This window comes from Epinephelus lanceolatus, chromosome 15 (genome assembly GCF_041903045.1).
Source record: "Epinephelus lanceolatus isolate andai-2023 chromosome 15, ASM4190304v1, whole genome shotgun sequence".
NCBI lineage: Eukaryota > Metazoa > Chordata > Actinopteri > Perciformes > Serranidae > Epinephelus > Epinephelus lanceolatus.
In genome coordinates this window covers 12,655,146-12,670,822 of record NC_135748.1, presented here as the reverse complement: position 1 = coordinate 12,670,822, position 15,677 = coordinate 12,655,146, and the positions used below count along the sequence as shown (strand labels likewise).

General features: G+C 43.7%; 1 protein-coding gene across 1 annotated transcript; it reads right to left on the bottom strand.

Annotated features, from left to right (window-relative positions):
• Nucleotides 1-4,235: 4,235 nt before the first annotated feature.
• Nucleotides 4,236-14,991, bottom strand: LOC144467083 (uncharacterized). Its single transcript, XM_078175423.1, has 4 exons — nucleotides 14,865-14,991; nucleotides 12,683-12,928; nucleotides 4,743-4,802; nucleotides 4,236-4,645 (listed from the first exon to the last, which is right to left on the bottom strand). Exons 1-4 carry the CDS (start codon nucleotides 14,906-14,908, stop codon nucleotides 4,627-4,629), a joined length of 369 nt encoding a protein of 122 aa, XP_078031549.1. The 5' UTR covers nucleotides 14,909-14,991; the 3' UTR covers nucleotides 4,236-4,626.
• Between the last annotated feature and the right edge of the window lie 686 nt (nucleotides 14,992-15,677).

Here is a 15,677-nt window from a genome sequence, read left to right as displayed (position 1 = left end):
AATTGGCTGCATTGGAAACAGACTACTGTACTTTACTGCACTGAATCAGTCCCACTCACAAAGGCTGAGAAAGTGAGAGAGGGAGAGATGTGGGCCAGGCAGATAGTGCAGCCCACTGACATACATTCTCCAGATGGAAAAATGGAGATTTACTCCTTTCTCTCTGTCTGCCCACCTCCCCCACCGTTTAATCAGACTTACTACCGCCAGCTCATTCCATTCTCAAGTGTGAGTGAACTGTTTTGTATTCTGCCCAGGAAAAGCTTCATTTCTCTTAAGTGTTATTGCTTGTCGTGTATGTCGGAGGACCACAGTGGAAACAGATTTCTCTTTTTCTTCTTCCTCTTCTCCTCACCCGACCTGCTGCTTATCTCTTCAACAAATCTCCACCAGTCTCTCCAACAGCACATTTATTTTCATTGTAGCACATTCTGTCATCACACAATCTAAAAAGTGCAACAACAAGCTTTCTTCTTCGCCAGAATGCTGCATGTTAGTTTCGTCCCTCCCCCTAAAATCCCCTCTGCAGTCCTCTTCTCTGTTGTCACAGTAAGGACCCTTGTGATTCCTGAGATTCCAGACTGAGAAATACAGAAATATTTTTCCACTAGAGCTCTCGTATATTGGTATGTATATATTCTAAACATGCCACTGTTGTTTTTACACTGCAGGCAGAGGAGTGAAAGAATAGTGTTGCGCTGCCAAATAAACACACTGCGGATATTTATAAGATGGGTCACCCAGTGTGTTCCCTTGACGTCGCACACAGGATTAAATGCTAACACAAGAATGATGCTGCATCAGGAGAGTAGGCGATTTACTAATCTGTTGCCTTTGAAGGCTTGGCACGCTGGGCCTCTACTTTTCAACACTGTGAGTTTGTATGAAGCAGAGTCCCATACTTTTACACGGTTGTTAAGATGTAATACCAACTTTCTCTTGGCTAATGTAAACATATTATAGCTCACCATCATCAAAGCCTCTCTACTTCTAAAATTGTGTCCAAACTGATTCTTTGCTCAGGCCACCTTACAGTGCTGTGAGCCAAACCTGGCCTGCTGCAGTCTGTCTGTCAGCAGGATGTTTAGTGAGGCAATGCACCCTGGAACAATCAGATCTACCTTTCATGCACCTCTGTGGCTCTACAGACCCCAACCTTTTTGTGGTGACTGTATGTATGATTGTACATTCAAGAAAAAATACAGTGGGCCTAAGGAGGAAGTCAGTGTGGGTTAATGCATTAACAAAACAATGGATACATCTGACTGCTTTTGGTTTCCTGTTTTCTATCAACTGTCAACACATTGGTGTCTGTAAACCACGACCAGGATCATTCTCCAACCATGACATAGATCCCCTAGCCAAGTAATCAGTTTAACCTGAATCATAATGTTATATCATTACCTTAACCAATTAGTTTTTTTTATTTCAAACAATGATCCCCCCCGAACCAGGTTGTATTTATGTGTAAACACACAAACCTCAGCCAGACTATGCAACTTTTGCTTAACATCAAACACTGTGGCAGCGAGGGGCGAGTACATCAAATAAATTGGCACAATGTATTTTCTCCATGTTTTACTTTTTTGATAAAAACCACTTAATGCCTAAGATACAATAGAATGTTTGGGACGGCAGTGGCTGAGTCCATAGGGACTTTGCTTGGGAATTGAAGGGTTGTTGGCTCAACTCCTTGTACAGACCATGCATGGAGCATGGACTGGTAGCCCAAGAGGTGCCAGTTCTCCTCCTGGACTTTCAAGAGACTTAAAAGACTAAAATCTGGCACCCTCTGACTGATCTCATGACTAAGTTTTTAGTTTCAGACTACAAGATTTTGCAAAGATTGGAGATCTTGCAGGGTCACTATTTTCAAGACTACAGCTTGATTCATTTTGAGATTGTTTCCCATCCAGCTCCCGGTGGAAAATAATACTCTAAACTCCCTTTAAGAAGTATGACCTCTTATTAAATACCTATATGTCCGCAAAAACAAGTAACTCTAGAAACAGAAGATGAAAGGCATCATATGTCGACAGTATTCTTGTCAATGCTGCATCAGTGTATTCAGTAATGGTAAACTCTATTTGCATACCAACTTACATTTTGGATTTTGTCCCCTCAACTCGCTACCAGCCTCAGCTAGTTAGCTGTGTTGGTTTAGTGGGAGGACACCATGGGTATGAGAGGTCAACCCAAAGACTATATAAATAATGGACATACAGTAGCGATTGTGACGTCACCCATTGGTTTGTGGACTGCCATTTTGAATTCTCAAGTTCAGCATTGCCATCTTGGTTTATTGGAGCCAGAAGTGACCATATTTAGATAAGGGGGTGGAGCTGTGGAGAAATGAGGGGTGGATCTGACTCATAGACAGTGGTGACACTGCAGACAGCCTGTCACTCAAGCGGTCCCGCCTTTGAATATGCATAGCTTTGGACCTTGATAAAACGTAAAAGGGGGAGATATGAAAAAATTCACCCCCCTTACAGTTGTCATGAAGGTTGAAATTAGCTATAGAGACCAAAAGTGTTTTGTACCATGCTGTTGTAAAGTGAGGTATTTTAACATAGGGGTCTGGCGAGAGTGATTCTGGTTTGGAGCCAGCCTCATGTGGCCATTCAAGGAACTGCAGTTTTTCGCACTTCAGCATTGGCTTCATTTCAGAGCCTCGGAGGTTGCTGTTTGGGTGAACCGTTTTAAAACTTAAGATTTCTCTATAAAAATTAGTTGATGAATCAGATACACACATACAAGACTCTTGTTAACTACACAAGTCCACTGTTTTTTTCCTCCCTTTCCACAGCACAGGAGAACACTGACTTGTTCATGGTCTGGCACCTCTCTGGCATCCCCTCCATGTTTACTGTCTACCTGGTTTGCTGCTTCCTGTTTGGTGCTGAAGAGAGCGCAGCTATTGGTTGTTGACAATGGTCACTTAACTTCAGTATTTGCATGACTAAAAACTTAAGATAATACTAAACATGTTTTAATTTGTAGGAATGAGAAAGGACTGAGTTTTTTGACCACCTTACACCAAACGATAAAGATCACTAGAGTGCGCACCAACTCTCATGGTAAAACTCTCAGGATTTTATTCCAGCACTGGAAATTTTTAAATCGCTTGAAAAGTCATTCAGTGTAAGGCCAGAATTAGTGTTGATTTCAGACATGCTCAAATGTAATGGAACAGTAACACCAATGACGCAGAGTCATAAAGTTGGTGAACTAATCAAAATCAGAAATCGCTCATCTGTGTCATTTTCAGGGAAGGTACAAACAATGTATTTAGTCATTTAATTTGGAGGACTTGTTTTGGGGATAATGAGCTACACTCCAGCATTGGGGATCCTTCCACAGTTTCTCAGCATGACACAAAATCCATCCTCTGATTATTTATTTCCTCCTGTAAACAAACAAAGGTCAATAAAACAGAGCAGTCCACTCAGAGCTCTCTTTCGGAGCGGACCCCTGTCATGACACATGGCCACCTGCCAACAGGAAGAGGAAAAAAAAAAAGGACCAACAACATCTGCAAACCACATCAAGTATGACCAGAGACCAAAGTAAAAGAATGATTTGAAAAAAGGGGAAAAGAAGAGAAGTAATCTCTCTAAAGTTAAAGGACAAAAGGTGCCCTCCACCTGCTTCCTCATGCATTTTTTTATGTTGCATCACTCCTTTATGTTGTTTATCTGTCACACTATCATCGATTTCCTTTGCTACCTCTGCAATGCTATGTGCAGTCGGAAAGGTGATATTGGAATTTTTGATATTTATCGACCGCCCTCCCTCCCTCACCCGTCTCGCCCTCCCCTTTTCTCTTTGCCCTCTCTCCTCCACCGTTTATTTTTCTCTCTCTTTCTCTCTGCCAGCTGTCAGCATTGGCAGAGTGCCACACAGGCGCTTGCCGCTCGGCTAGTGACAGATGCAGCAGCAGTGAGGCAAACAGGAGAGAAGGAACAAGAGTTAAAACAGGGAGAGGTCGAAAGAGAAGGAGGGAAAGACCAAGAGAGAGAAGAAAGGGGACAGAGAGGAAAAAGGGTAGAAGAAGAAGAAGAAGAAGAAGAAGAAGGAGAAGAGGGATGAGCGAGACAGCAGAGAGTTGGCCCTCCCCATTGTGTCAAAAGGGACACAGCGCTGGATTAGGCCACGGCCAATAATCACAGCCAGATGGGCTGTGGAGGGGCGTGGACAGAGAGGGAGATTGAAAAACAAGATAGCCAGGGACATTTTCAGAGTTAGGTTACAGCACAACTTTATTCTGACATTTCTATTTACAACCTTGTGTACAGTCCACACATAAAGTTAACAGCTTTCAACACAAAACTGCAGCTGAAAGCGTTACAACTCATTTCCTTGCTAGATTGCATCACTGATAGGCCACATCTGTGTGGCATTTAAGTCATGTTGCCCTTTTTTCTCCCTTATTAACATTCCAGAGCCCATTCCTGAACCACTGACACTGTGAGATTACCTTGACCAAAACATGGCTGGTTCCCTCCAGCCTCAACACAAATTGCAGCAGTCATTTCTGTATTTGAAAGAGCAACTTGTCACCCGTATAATATGTAAGAATCAAGTGTCGGGCCTCTGTGGTCACTGTGAGATGTTCAAGAAACCTCATAGGACGAGAAAGTTACTGGAAGAGAAAAGAGACAAACATCATGTTAGAAATAGGTCGAGGAATACACTTTGATTTTCATTTTTTGGGGGGGAAACCAGCTTCAGTTTCTTACTCTCTTCCTTTCAATACTTGGGGCACCCGCTCTCTCAGTTTTTGCCAGCGATACCTCCACCTTTTCAACCACAAAACAAAACACAAATTAGCATGTTTGAACAGCTTTGCTTTGCACAACACATGTACGATTATCATGAAAATGAGAAGTGTTACACATGAGATCTGGCCCATTAATGAGTCAATGAATGGGTATAATCACAGTCCACAGGCCCGTGAACTTGGCCGAGACTCACATTGGGCCAACAAAGGCACAAACACACAGAAGCAAACAAACAAATGAGCTCATACAAAGCTGAACTCCCCCTACACCTCACCCCTTCTCCACCTTGGCTGTTCTGTCTTTATGTCATTGTTTTTCTCCCCCAGTTTCTTTGTCTCTCTTTCTACCCCCATCTGGTGTGTGTGGACACGGCCTCTCAGTGCTAATTCACTTCCTTGGACACCATCTGCTGTGTGACTTTCTACAGTAAACTGATCCATGGCTGGCCGTCTCAGGGAGGGACGGGTCTGTGTTGTCACCTGTTCAGCACGCCGCCTTCTGCATCCCAGGCATCGTCTTTCAGTGGAGGCTCCACGCATCGGTGGAGAGGGTGTGACGACAAGGGTGTTTGTCAAGCATTAGCACTTCACTTATCTGATTTTCAGTCCTTAATGACTAACTCATGTCTCAGAGCACCCAGGCAGAATCATTTGTCCAAATCTGCACCTTTTCAGCTCCATGAGGAAAAGTGTTAAAATGTCCCTGCATTGACTTTTAAACACTTTTTCTCCCAACATGAAACAAAAGCAGAGTCTCTGCTCATTATCACCCTTATATTACACCATATCATCTATATTTGGTGAGTCTGTAATTGCTGTAATGTAATCTTTTTTTTTTTCAGTAACAAGTAGCATTATGAATTTCAATTAGAAATGTAGTATTTACAATATAGTTACTAATTTCAGCAGCATTACTCAGATGATGTGGGGGTCTGCTTGATTGCTGTGTTACTTTTGCTGAATTCCTACTGCATGGAACAACTTGGCTTGACTTGACTGGACTCGGTCTTGTCACCAGGTACTTTTCTCAAATTTGTTTTCCATTGCAGATACCATGATAGTGTAGCCAATCGCCATACTGCTGCCTGACCACTGCCACGTCATCATCTTCAACGCAACACACACAAACACAGTGTGCTCCCCCTTTAATCTGCAACCAAACAGAGGAACGTCTGTAGCCTACTTCATCAGTTGGCCATGGCATGGTTTTGCAGGCTGCTATTTTTTTAAAATCTGGGCTGAGTAAATAAAATAAAACTGTGGTGACTATTGACGGTAGCTTGGCTATTAAAAAATGGAGGGCTTGTGCAAGATCTCCCATGTCACAGAAATGCCAATCCCCTCTGTCTAATCAGTGATCTTCAGTGTTTTATCCCCATCCTCTAGTGTTGGCTCCAACCCACGGATATATAAAGAGAACTGGATACAGCGTTAGAGGTGGAGCCCTGTTCATTCCTATCAAGGTTGGTGGTGCATGATATCCAAGTGTCCAATTTTCGGGATCTTCCACTGCTGCAACATCACTGGGCCTATAGAGCAGACACACTAGAGCCTTTGCTGGCTGAGTGGCTAACTTCTGGTTTAGCATCCGCCAACTTGGATGTAGATAAAATGATTTAACTGTGTGGCTTTTCTAGACTTTTGAAATGTTATCGGACTGAATGGATCAAATCCTGATAGGGAAACGAGTTATTTCGTGAAGGTTGTGATGCTTAAAAAATGTATCCACAGATTTAGTCTATGGGAAAAAGTCTATTTGGGCTCAAAAGTACTGGTTTCTTACTCACTAAGGGTTAATGTCACTTACAGTAACGAGTGTAGCTGCCGTCAACTCGAGTCATATTCACGTTATCTTCACTTTGTTTCCACCGCGGCCGCTCGGCTGCTCACTGGTTACCGTGTCACGTCGGTGTATGTGTGGATGTGGGTGTGTGTGGAGGAGTTCAGCGCCGACACAAAAGAATCGATACCGGTAGAGGATATCAATACTACGGTCTTTGATAATTTAGCCCCAGTGCTTATTTAGTACTGGGTTTCTGTACCCATCCTTAATCAAAACAGAAATGAAGTGGAGCTTGTAGAAATGAAATAAAGTTTGCAGACACACTGACACAGAAGTGCGGAACGCTGCATGTGTGTGTACCACCAATCAGCATTCTTCAGTAAATCCCGGGTAAATGAGAAAAGTTCCTGCGGTGGAAAATGGGGCTATTGTCATCATATGATGGACCCATCTGGTCGCTATGTCAAATTGGCTTCAAAGTCCAGTGCTGATCCAGTGGGCTTGCTTTGGCTGAGGTGATACCAAAAAAGGACCAGGTACCAAGTACTATCCACATCACTATTTTGATAATGAGAAACTGACATGTTAGCTTGGGGCATGGTAGAGTTTTGGTAGACTAGCTTTACCAAGAGAGAAAGAAGTCTTGGTGGCTCCAAAATATCCTTATTTACTTGTTGTTTCTTCTTAGCGGGCTTGCTAACACTAGCAGCTAAGAAGCCTATAAGCAGATCCCCTATATTTTGTTCAGAGTTTTCACTGTGAGGTCAGCTCACTTGATTAATTAACTGGTCTTTACTGACAGCTAGCTGTAGGCTAGCTATTCTGTCAGAAGCCTACTTGCTTACAAACTGTTAGCCTGCTACTTTTAAAACCATAATATCTGTTTGTCTATTTTGATATATTAAATACTAAGGTTGTAACATGCAGGTTAATTTGAAGGATCTGTGTTGAGAGGTACCTAGTGATGTAGCCAATAATGTAACTTACGTACTTCTGCTGTGAAGTTATTAGTACTGTAATGTACTTACTTTCCCAGTTAATCATATGTCATGCGTAATTTATTACATTTTCCAAGTAACTTACCCAATATCAAGGGCCACAAAGAGGAGATATTTCATCTCCTGTAAGACCAAAAGTGTCTGAAACACAGACAATCCTCACGACTATTCCCTGTGAATTTAATTATATATCAGCTCCCTAATCAGCTAACTTAATTACCAGAGACTTCATTATTGAGCATGTCAGCCTCTCAGAGGTGAACCGGGATAATAATAGCAGAACAGTGCTATTCAATTACCAAGCTCAGCAGGTGATTTTCTCACAGCACCGAGAGGCCAGACTTTGCTTTTCAATATGTCAACGGATTAGAAGCTTCTTTTCTCAAAGGTGCTATTCACAGCTAAAAAAGACATATAGGAGCATTTGTGATCTTACCAGCATACATCACCGCTAAGTCAACACAGATAAAATGTAACGCTGGAAATTATGAATAGGTATGAAAACGAATACGCTTTGAAAGAATACCTCATGATCTGTACAGCAACACAGTTTCTGGCTTAATCCTAATGGATGTGTTCCAGTGTGTGTGCTGGGTTGTGGAAACAAACGGCCTGTCTTTGCTCAGTTTCCTCCCTCGTTTCCAGCCAGATCCATTTCTTTTTCCCCTCTCTCTGCCTTTTCGACCTTCTAGCTCTCCAAATCCTGAGCAGAGTTGGATTTCTCCAAGCTCGGCCCGGGTTCTGCCATCAGTGGCTTGTGCTTTGACCCTTTTCCATGGCTCAGGAAGTGAGGGATCTAAGCCCCAGTGGAGTCTAGGGGAAGAATTGCATTGCTGCCTGACTGAATGTCTTACCGACTGACTGACTGACTGTTGACATGACAGCTGGGTGAGGAAAACAGAGCCGTTCCCTTGCAAGAGGATTGCCAAAAGACGGAACAGACAACACACTGGATTGTATAAAGCGCTGATTTAGTGCGCACAAAGACAACACGTGAGTGACACATGCATGTGGGCACAGATGAACACAAATGCAGAGGCAAACACAGGAACAACTGGAGTCTTGCAGCTGTTGACATTGCAGCATAAGAGGCTCGGGTGTCTGCGAGTATGACCCAGTGGCAGCATCCCCACTGATAGTGAGAGCAGAAAGTGACTGTCTGCTGAATATCTATCAGTGGAGACCTCAGCGCCGTCCTCCTCCCCCCTCCTGCTGTCCTTTAGGAGCTGATAGCAGCCCTCCATTCACCCCCTGTCCAAGCAGTCTGTCACTGGATTGCACTTTCTTCCCTTTAATCTTTTTTAACAGGGCCAGCAGAGTACAATTTATGACACTGCTGTCTTGCTTGGCCCTGTTTGGTTTCAGTACAAGATTGTAAACAACCTGTAATGTCGGGACTACACTTGTGATGCTGTGGGGGTGATAGAAATATGACATTGTTAGTTGTGTTGCTGTGTTTCTAAGGTAACACTGTTGCGACAGGGACAGTTGCTCCATCATGGATTGCAGCATATAATATTGTTTCAATATTTTTAAAAAGTATCATTTACCTCCACAATCCCTGTCTATTCAGTAAGAACTACACCATCTACAGACTCTTTAAATAGCATCCATTTTCCCTTTTTTCCATTCATTATCCTCTTGTCCATTTCTGTCCACATGCTGTGGGTTTGCACAGTGATGTGGAAAATGTGTGTCTTTCTTGCTGTGGTGGCACATCACTGATTTATACAGTAATCTTGTATAAATGGAACTGTTTCCCCCTCTTTCTGTTCACTGAGGACAAGTGTACAAAAGTCAGCCCAGTCGCCAGAAGAAAATTTTGGCCTTGTACATTTATGCAAACCACAGATACGTTAAATTTGCAAGTTTTTTAACATTTTAACATTTTAAAGTGATGTAGGATATGAGCTGACTTTGTCATTCAGAGGAGGAGGGAATGGTGGATGGAGCGACACATAGGCGGCATGCCTGCCAAGCTGCATACTACTGCAGACCACTGTTTAAGACCAACGAACAACAAAACCAGTTGTGTTTCAGTCAGTCACTGCTGTGTTTGCAGCAGATTTTTAGCCACGAAACATGGGTGTTTTTTAAGTGACCTGTCGCTGTTTTACCACCAGAGATAGTACCAATACATTGCAGCATTTTCTGAGGGAACAGTGCCACAAAAAGCTGTTGTTTTGTTCGCTTTATATCATGCTACGATAGTCATTGCTTTTTCGGCTGCGATAGTGCTATGAAAAGCAATAGTTTTTAATGAGACATTGCAGCATTTCCTGTGGGGATAGTGCTATGAAAAGTGATTCTTTTTTAGCATGACATTGCTGCATTTCCTGCCAGGTTAGTGTCACAGAAGGTGATTGTCTTTTACCAAGATATTACTGTGTTCCCTGCTGGGATTGTACCAAAACTGTGTATTTTAAGCCAAAATGTGATCTTTTCCTAACCATAACCAAGTGGTTTTGTGCCTTACCCTAAGCACACATTAACCACAGCATTGTTGAAACATAAGAAACGTCAGCTTTCAGCGCATCTGCTTCATAATAATGTTCAAATGTAATGTATCTGTGGTTTGCAGAAATGTACTATACCAACACTTTTTCAGGCAGTTGAGATGCAAAAGTACCATGTGGCTGGCTGATAAGTAACTCACTCACTCTGCACCCCGCCTATCTCCAGCAATCGATCCCAGTGCTCATTTAGTCCAATCCATCCTTATGGAGAATCAATCTACAACTGATGCTGCTCTCATTCAAACTCATCCATGTCAGGAGCAACAGTATGGACCCGTGATATGGCCGTTTCTCACATAATAAATGGATTGGCAGATGTGACAGACCCTGGCCGGGCCAAGTGCATCTCTGTATGTGTGTTGCATGTACGTGATGTTAGATGCCCTCTGGGGGTGGGATCAGCGGGGTGGGTGCTGATGTGTTCCTGTGCGGTGAGTTAGGAGCTGGGGAGTCAGGGGAGAGCTAAAGCAGAGGGATGGTCTCCATCTGTCAGCCTGGCCCTCTCTAAAGTGGCCATCACTCAGGATTGATTAGCCACGAGCCCATTAGCCCCCTGGCTTTTTCTCTCTTTCCACTTCTTTCCTTTTTTTTCACTCTCTCTTTTTCCCCCCTGACCATCAGTCGTTCTCCCTTTTGCTCAAAACCGTCTCTTTCCATTTTAATTGTCTCTCTTTATCTTTCTGCTGTGCCTCTCCCTGGCCTGTATCACATCACTTTTTTTCTTTCTCCCAAGGTTCCAACGTTCTCTCTCTTTCTTATACTCTTATTTTTCCTCTTTCCTTCTGTGTCCATTTTCCACTGGGGAGCCCTTTTTTCTGTGATGGGGTGTTCCCCTCAGACCCACCAGTACATCACACCTCTTCACACCTCCCCATACTTTCTTCCTCTGCTTTTATACCAATCGCCTCAATCGACAGCGCAGTGAAAATCAGATCAGTGCGAGGGAACGCCCAGATGCTCACAACCATTCTGCTGTCATGACAACAAGATGCTCTGGGCCATGGAGACCATTACTCTGCCCATCCATTTAGGTCAGTGTCCTCTGGGTTATCAGCCTCCTAGGGGGGCGTGGGTGTGATGTGGAGTAGCTGGAGGGGTAGAGGTTATTATATACTGTAGATTAGTTTGGTGATGGGGGGAAGGGCTGGGAATAGACTCTTTACTGACAGAGATAAAATAGGTATGGGGTTAGTGTAGATACTGTGATGTGATGGATTTAAGCTTTCTTAAGCTAGCAGACACCATGAGGTTGATATTTGTTGTTTAAGTGGAATATATCAATCTTTACTGAATGGATTTCCATGAAATTTAGTACAGATAACCATGGTGCCTAGAGGATAAACTGTAATAACTTTGGTGATCTCCTGACTTTTCATCAAGTGTCATTATCAGGTCAAAAATGTGATTTCCCCAATTCTCGTAGCAGGATTTAGACTCTGAAAGTCTTTCACACCAGGGGCGTTTTTTGTGCAATTAGTTCGGACGTCACTGTATTTTTTGAACTGGCATCAATCCATCAAGTTGCAGCTACACTTATGAGGATTATAAAACAATAACTGATGACTCTGTAGTCCAAACCAAGATGGCAAACTTTATTTTGCCTGTCAACCGTGACAAAGGCAGTGCATACCAGATCTACTCCTTCAATTCTTACCTTTCACAATAAAAGGCCTAGACACAGTGTTTACCAGAGGCAACTCAAATTCAGTATTTCACTAAAAGGAAACTTAACAACATAGCTTACAGTATTTTAGGGTATACAACAACTTACCTCAGACAGACTGCCTGATGCTGATGGGGATCAATAGGATTGTGGTAGCTGTCGCCAATTCGCATCGCTGCTGGCAAATCTATCTGCATCAAAACCCTTTACTGAACAAGTGTTGCAACTGTCACAAATTTGCATTGCTGCCTGTATGAATACTTTGTAGTGTCATTTATCTGTCATGCCCCCAGTGTGTTAAGACCTTTAGTCAAACCATTAGTCTGATCCACAAAGCTATGACTAACTATAACTGTCTAACTATAACTTTGCTCTGAAATGTAGAGGATTATATTATAAAGTAATCTGGAAAAAAAATTGTACCTAAATACAGTATTTTCCAGCAGTGGCACTGATGTTGGCTGACTATAAGGAACACAGTATAAAAGTATCCTGTTAAAGTCACTCCAGATTCTCTGTACATTACTTACTACTCCTATTCTGCAGATGTTGTAGGTGAGTGATGACCACAGCATTGACAGGCAGTGGGCAAAATGCTCTAAGATGATGAGGTGACCCTGTAGGGTTGCATGCTTTCTGACAGGCCTAATGGCCCCTGTGTGAAGATGTGGCCTTGGTGACAAAGAAGCAGGGTGACAGTGTGAGGAGAGCTCCTGACTGTGGCTCCACACTTGGCCTCTGATAAGCCGACGAAGTGCTGATTGAGTACTAACCGATCTGTCATCTGCTTCTCCCAGAGTGCTGACAACCAACTTCTACTTGAGACGAGGCTTGTCAAAAGCAGGCCACAAGAGCACAATGCCAACACACACGCACACACACGTGCAGGGACGAACGCTTGTAACCTCCAACAGCCAGTGGCTTTTGCGGTCTACTTACACCAAGGTGGGGTGGATGCGGCAGTAGCCTGCATACAGACTTGAGGGCACATCAGAGAAGCCAGTGTTCCCAGGGATTACCACTCGGCGTCGGCGTGTGTCCCTCCATGTAGACCCCACCTCCTGGTACCTCTGGGGACTCCACCAGTACCCACCCTTGCCCTGGTGCGGGGTGGAGAAGCTGGGCAGCTCTGGCCTCCAGTAGCGTCTCACGTAAAGGGGCTCGTGCAGGTTGAGATTAGGCTTCCTTCATGGAGGGGAGGGGATGGTGGAGGTGGAGGAGAAAGAGAGGGAGGCAGCGACAGAAAATCAATACATCCACAGCATTACTCAGTGTACTCATTTCCTCACTGTGTGGCCCTATTTAATCACAGACATAAAAGCAAGGGCACGCACACCAAAAGGTCTTTACATATTTCAATCTAGTTTTAGGAGACAGAAGGATGTTGATGGCTGTGTTTTTGAACATGAGTGCAACTACAGGAAGCAACAAGGCTTCCCAGTATGACTCATACGCCAACAAAAGAAAATGAACTCCCCCTCTTCTCCTTCACCCTTTTCCTTTATCTCTTTTTATAGTGCATTTCTCTTGAAGCACATACACAGGCCGACATTAGCAGTGCTGTCACAGTGCCAAGGCTCAAGTAGTGATAAGTGATTTACCTTGTTGGCACCTCACATCTCTCATTAACCACACTGGGCCTGTAATAAAGCGGCCTGTACTGTGGTATTGAGGAAGAGGATTAGCGGTGGTAAAGGGAGCTGAAGGAGTAGAGGTGAGAGGAATACATAGAGAGGAACAGTGAACATGTGTGTATATGTGACCGCACACATGCCGACTAAAATATGACGGTGATGTGGGTCCACTTAAAGCTATCTGGTTACAGTTGAGCTTTAATGAATGCCGCTGGCCCCAGCCACAGACAGTGGGTAACTTTAGAGGCATGCCTTGGGATACGATGGCATGGAAGGGGCCCCAGACCCCCACCCACTCACCCTTACCCTCTTCCACCATCAACCCCGCCTCCCCCCTTTCCTCCATGAGGCCTGTTTGGCTTGACCGCACTCTCTCTTCCACGCACACATCCTTCCTTCCCTCCATCTCCTCCTGACGAGAGAGGCTCAATCCATCCACATCCACCCGAGGCGAAGCAGAAAGCCATTATAAAACCACTGGCACCACAAAAACACAGGAGCCAGTTGCATGGTATAGAATATGGATGTAGTTTTAGCATGGGAAAGTCTAGTGTATTTAGACTGGTATGGTCCCACGAGGCACCGAATACATTACATCAAAACATATTGCTGGGAAAGCACAGACATACAGTGCTGGACCTGACATGTTCAGTGCCCTAGGCAAACTAGAGTGCTTGTGACCATGTCCCAACTATAATGGTGATGTAGGTCCAGCTATCTGATTCCAGCAGGCCTCTTTTGAACTGCGTATGTGTGCTAGTGTGTTTTACGAGAGAACGTCTGAGCCAGTCCCACCAGGAGAAGCTGTAATCAGACAGCAATCAAATGCACGGCGAACAGCATCCGTCTTTCATTCTCTGCCTCGCTACCTGCGTCCCCTCTCCTCTTCCTTTTCCGCCAGGGTGAAAATGACAGGCGCCTTTTTTAAGTCGACGTGATGAAATGCATTTTCATTTTAGACTGAGATGGGGGGTGGGGGACCAAATATTGACAAGGCCTTTTTTTGACACAAAGATGGAAAGCATTGGGCTTTTAAGTAACAGTGCTGGTTTGTCATTACATTTCAAGCTGAGATGCTGAGACACAGAAGAGGAAGAGGATGAATTTAGGAATCAAAAGCAGGATGGAAGCAGATGGTGAAACTGTGTTGCTAAAAATCATAATTTCCAAACATGTCTGCCTCAAAAATTGTCTTGTTAACTTCCTACTTTTAAACCAATGTCCTCTTAACCACAAACCACAATGTCCCAATGATTCCCTGCAGTAAGAATGTAGACAAACAAATTGACAGCCACTGTGGAAAATTCCGTCTTATTGACACCTATTGAACAAACATCCGAGTCATGTCGCCACTCGCCGCGCGCAGGGTCAGTGAAACACAGTGACCATGTTGAAAACAACCCATGTCCTCAATTATAGACACAATGACTTGGTGTAAAATCTGCTGCGAACGGTAAACAAGGTCTCATGAGGGAGCAGTGACTTACCTCAAGATGTAATTAGCCACATATTCAGCTGTTTCTGGATACATGGCTGCCCGTATTGTCTTGATTCTGCACTGAGGCTGGCGCAAACAGCTTCTTAAGTATGTGCACTTGCTGTGAAGTATTTACATGTGTGCCTATTTGTATGTGGGTGGGCTCTTAAGCCATACCCCACACTGAAACCATCCCTTATGAGTGTGTGTGCCCCTGTTTTAGCAACCAGAATCCCCCAGGTGAAATAAGCTTGAGCACATCTCTACTAAAATAGAGCGTCTTTTCAGAGCTCTGCGGTTGGATCAGAGGAAGCCATGTAGGGACTGGTGCCATGGATCCTCAGGCTGGTTTGCCCCCAGGCCCAATGATCATCTGAAAACTTCTTTTGTTGTCAATTTTGCAGTTTATGCTAATTACACCAGTTAGATTTTCTCCCTTTTTTCATCCCAGTTAGTGCCAGACCTAGAATATTCAGCACCCTAGGCAAGGCCCCACCCCAAAAATATTACGATTATTTTTCTTAATATTACTATCTATAATATTTATTGTATTTGTGACTAACAAGAACAAAAGCTAATATGAAATCAACACAAATAAAAAAAAACTCAGCTAACTTACAATAACAATAAATAACAAACAAGCAAGAACAAAGGTTACAATATTGTAACCCTAGTTCTATTGGACTTTATGGGTAATAGTACTCCTCTAAACAACAGCACATGCTCACACACTGAATCTGAGTAAACCTAGCCAGCCAATCAGGGCATGTCTACCTGAATATGTGTTGAACCCACAGTATAGAAGAACTGGCTTGCCTGCCAT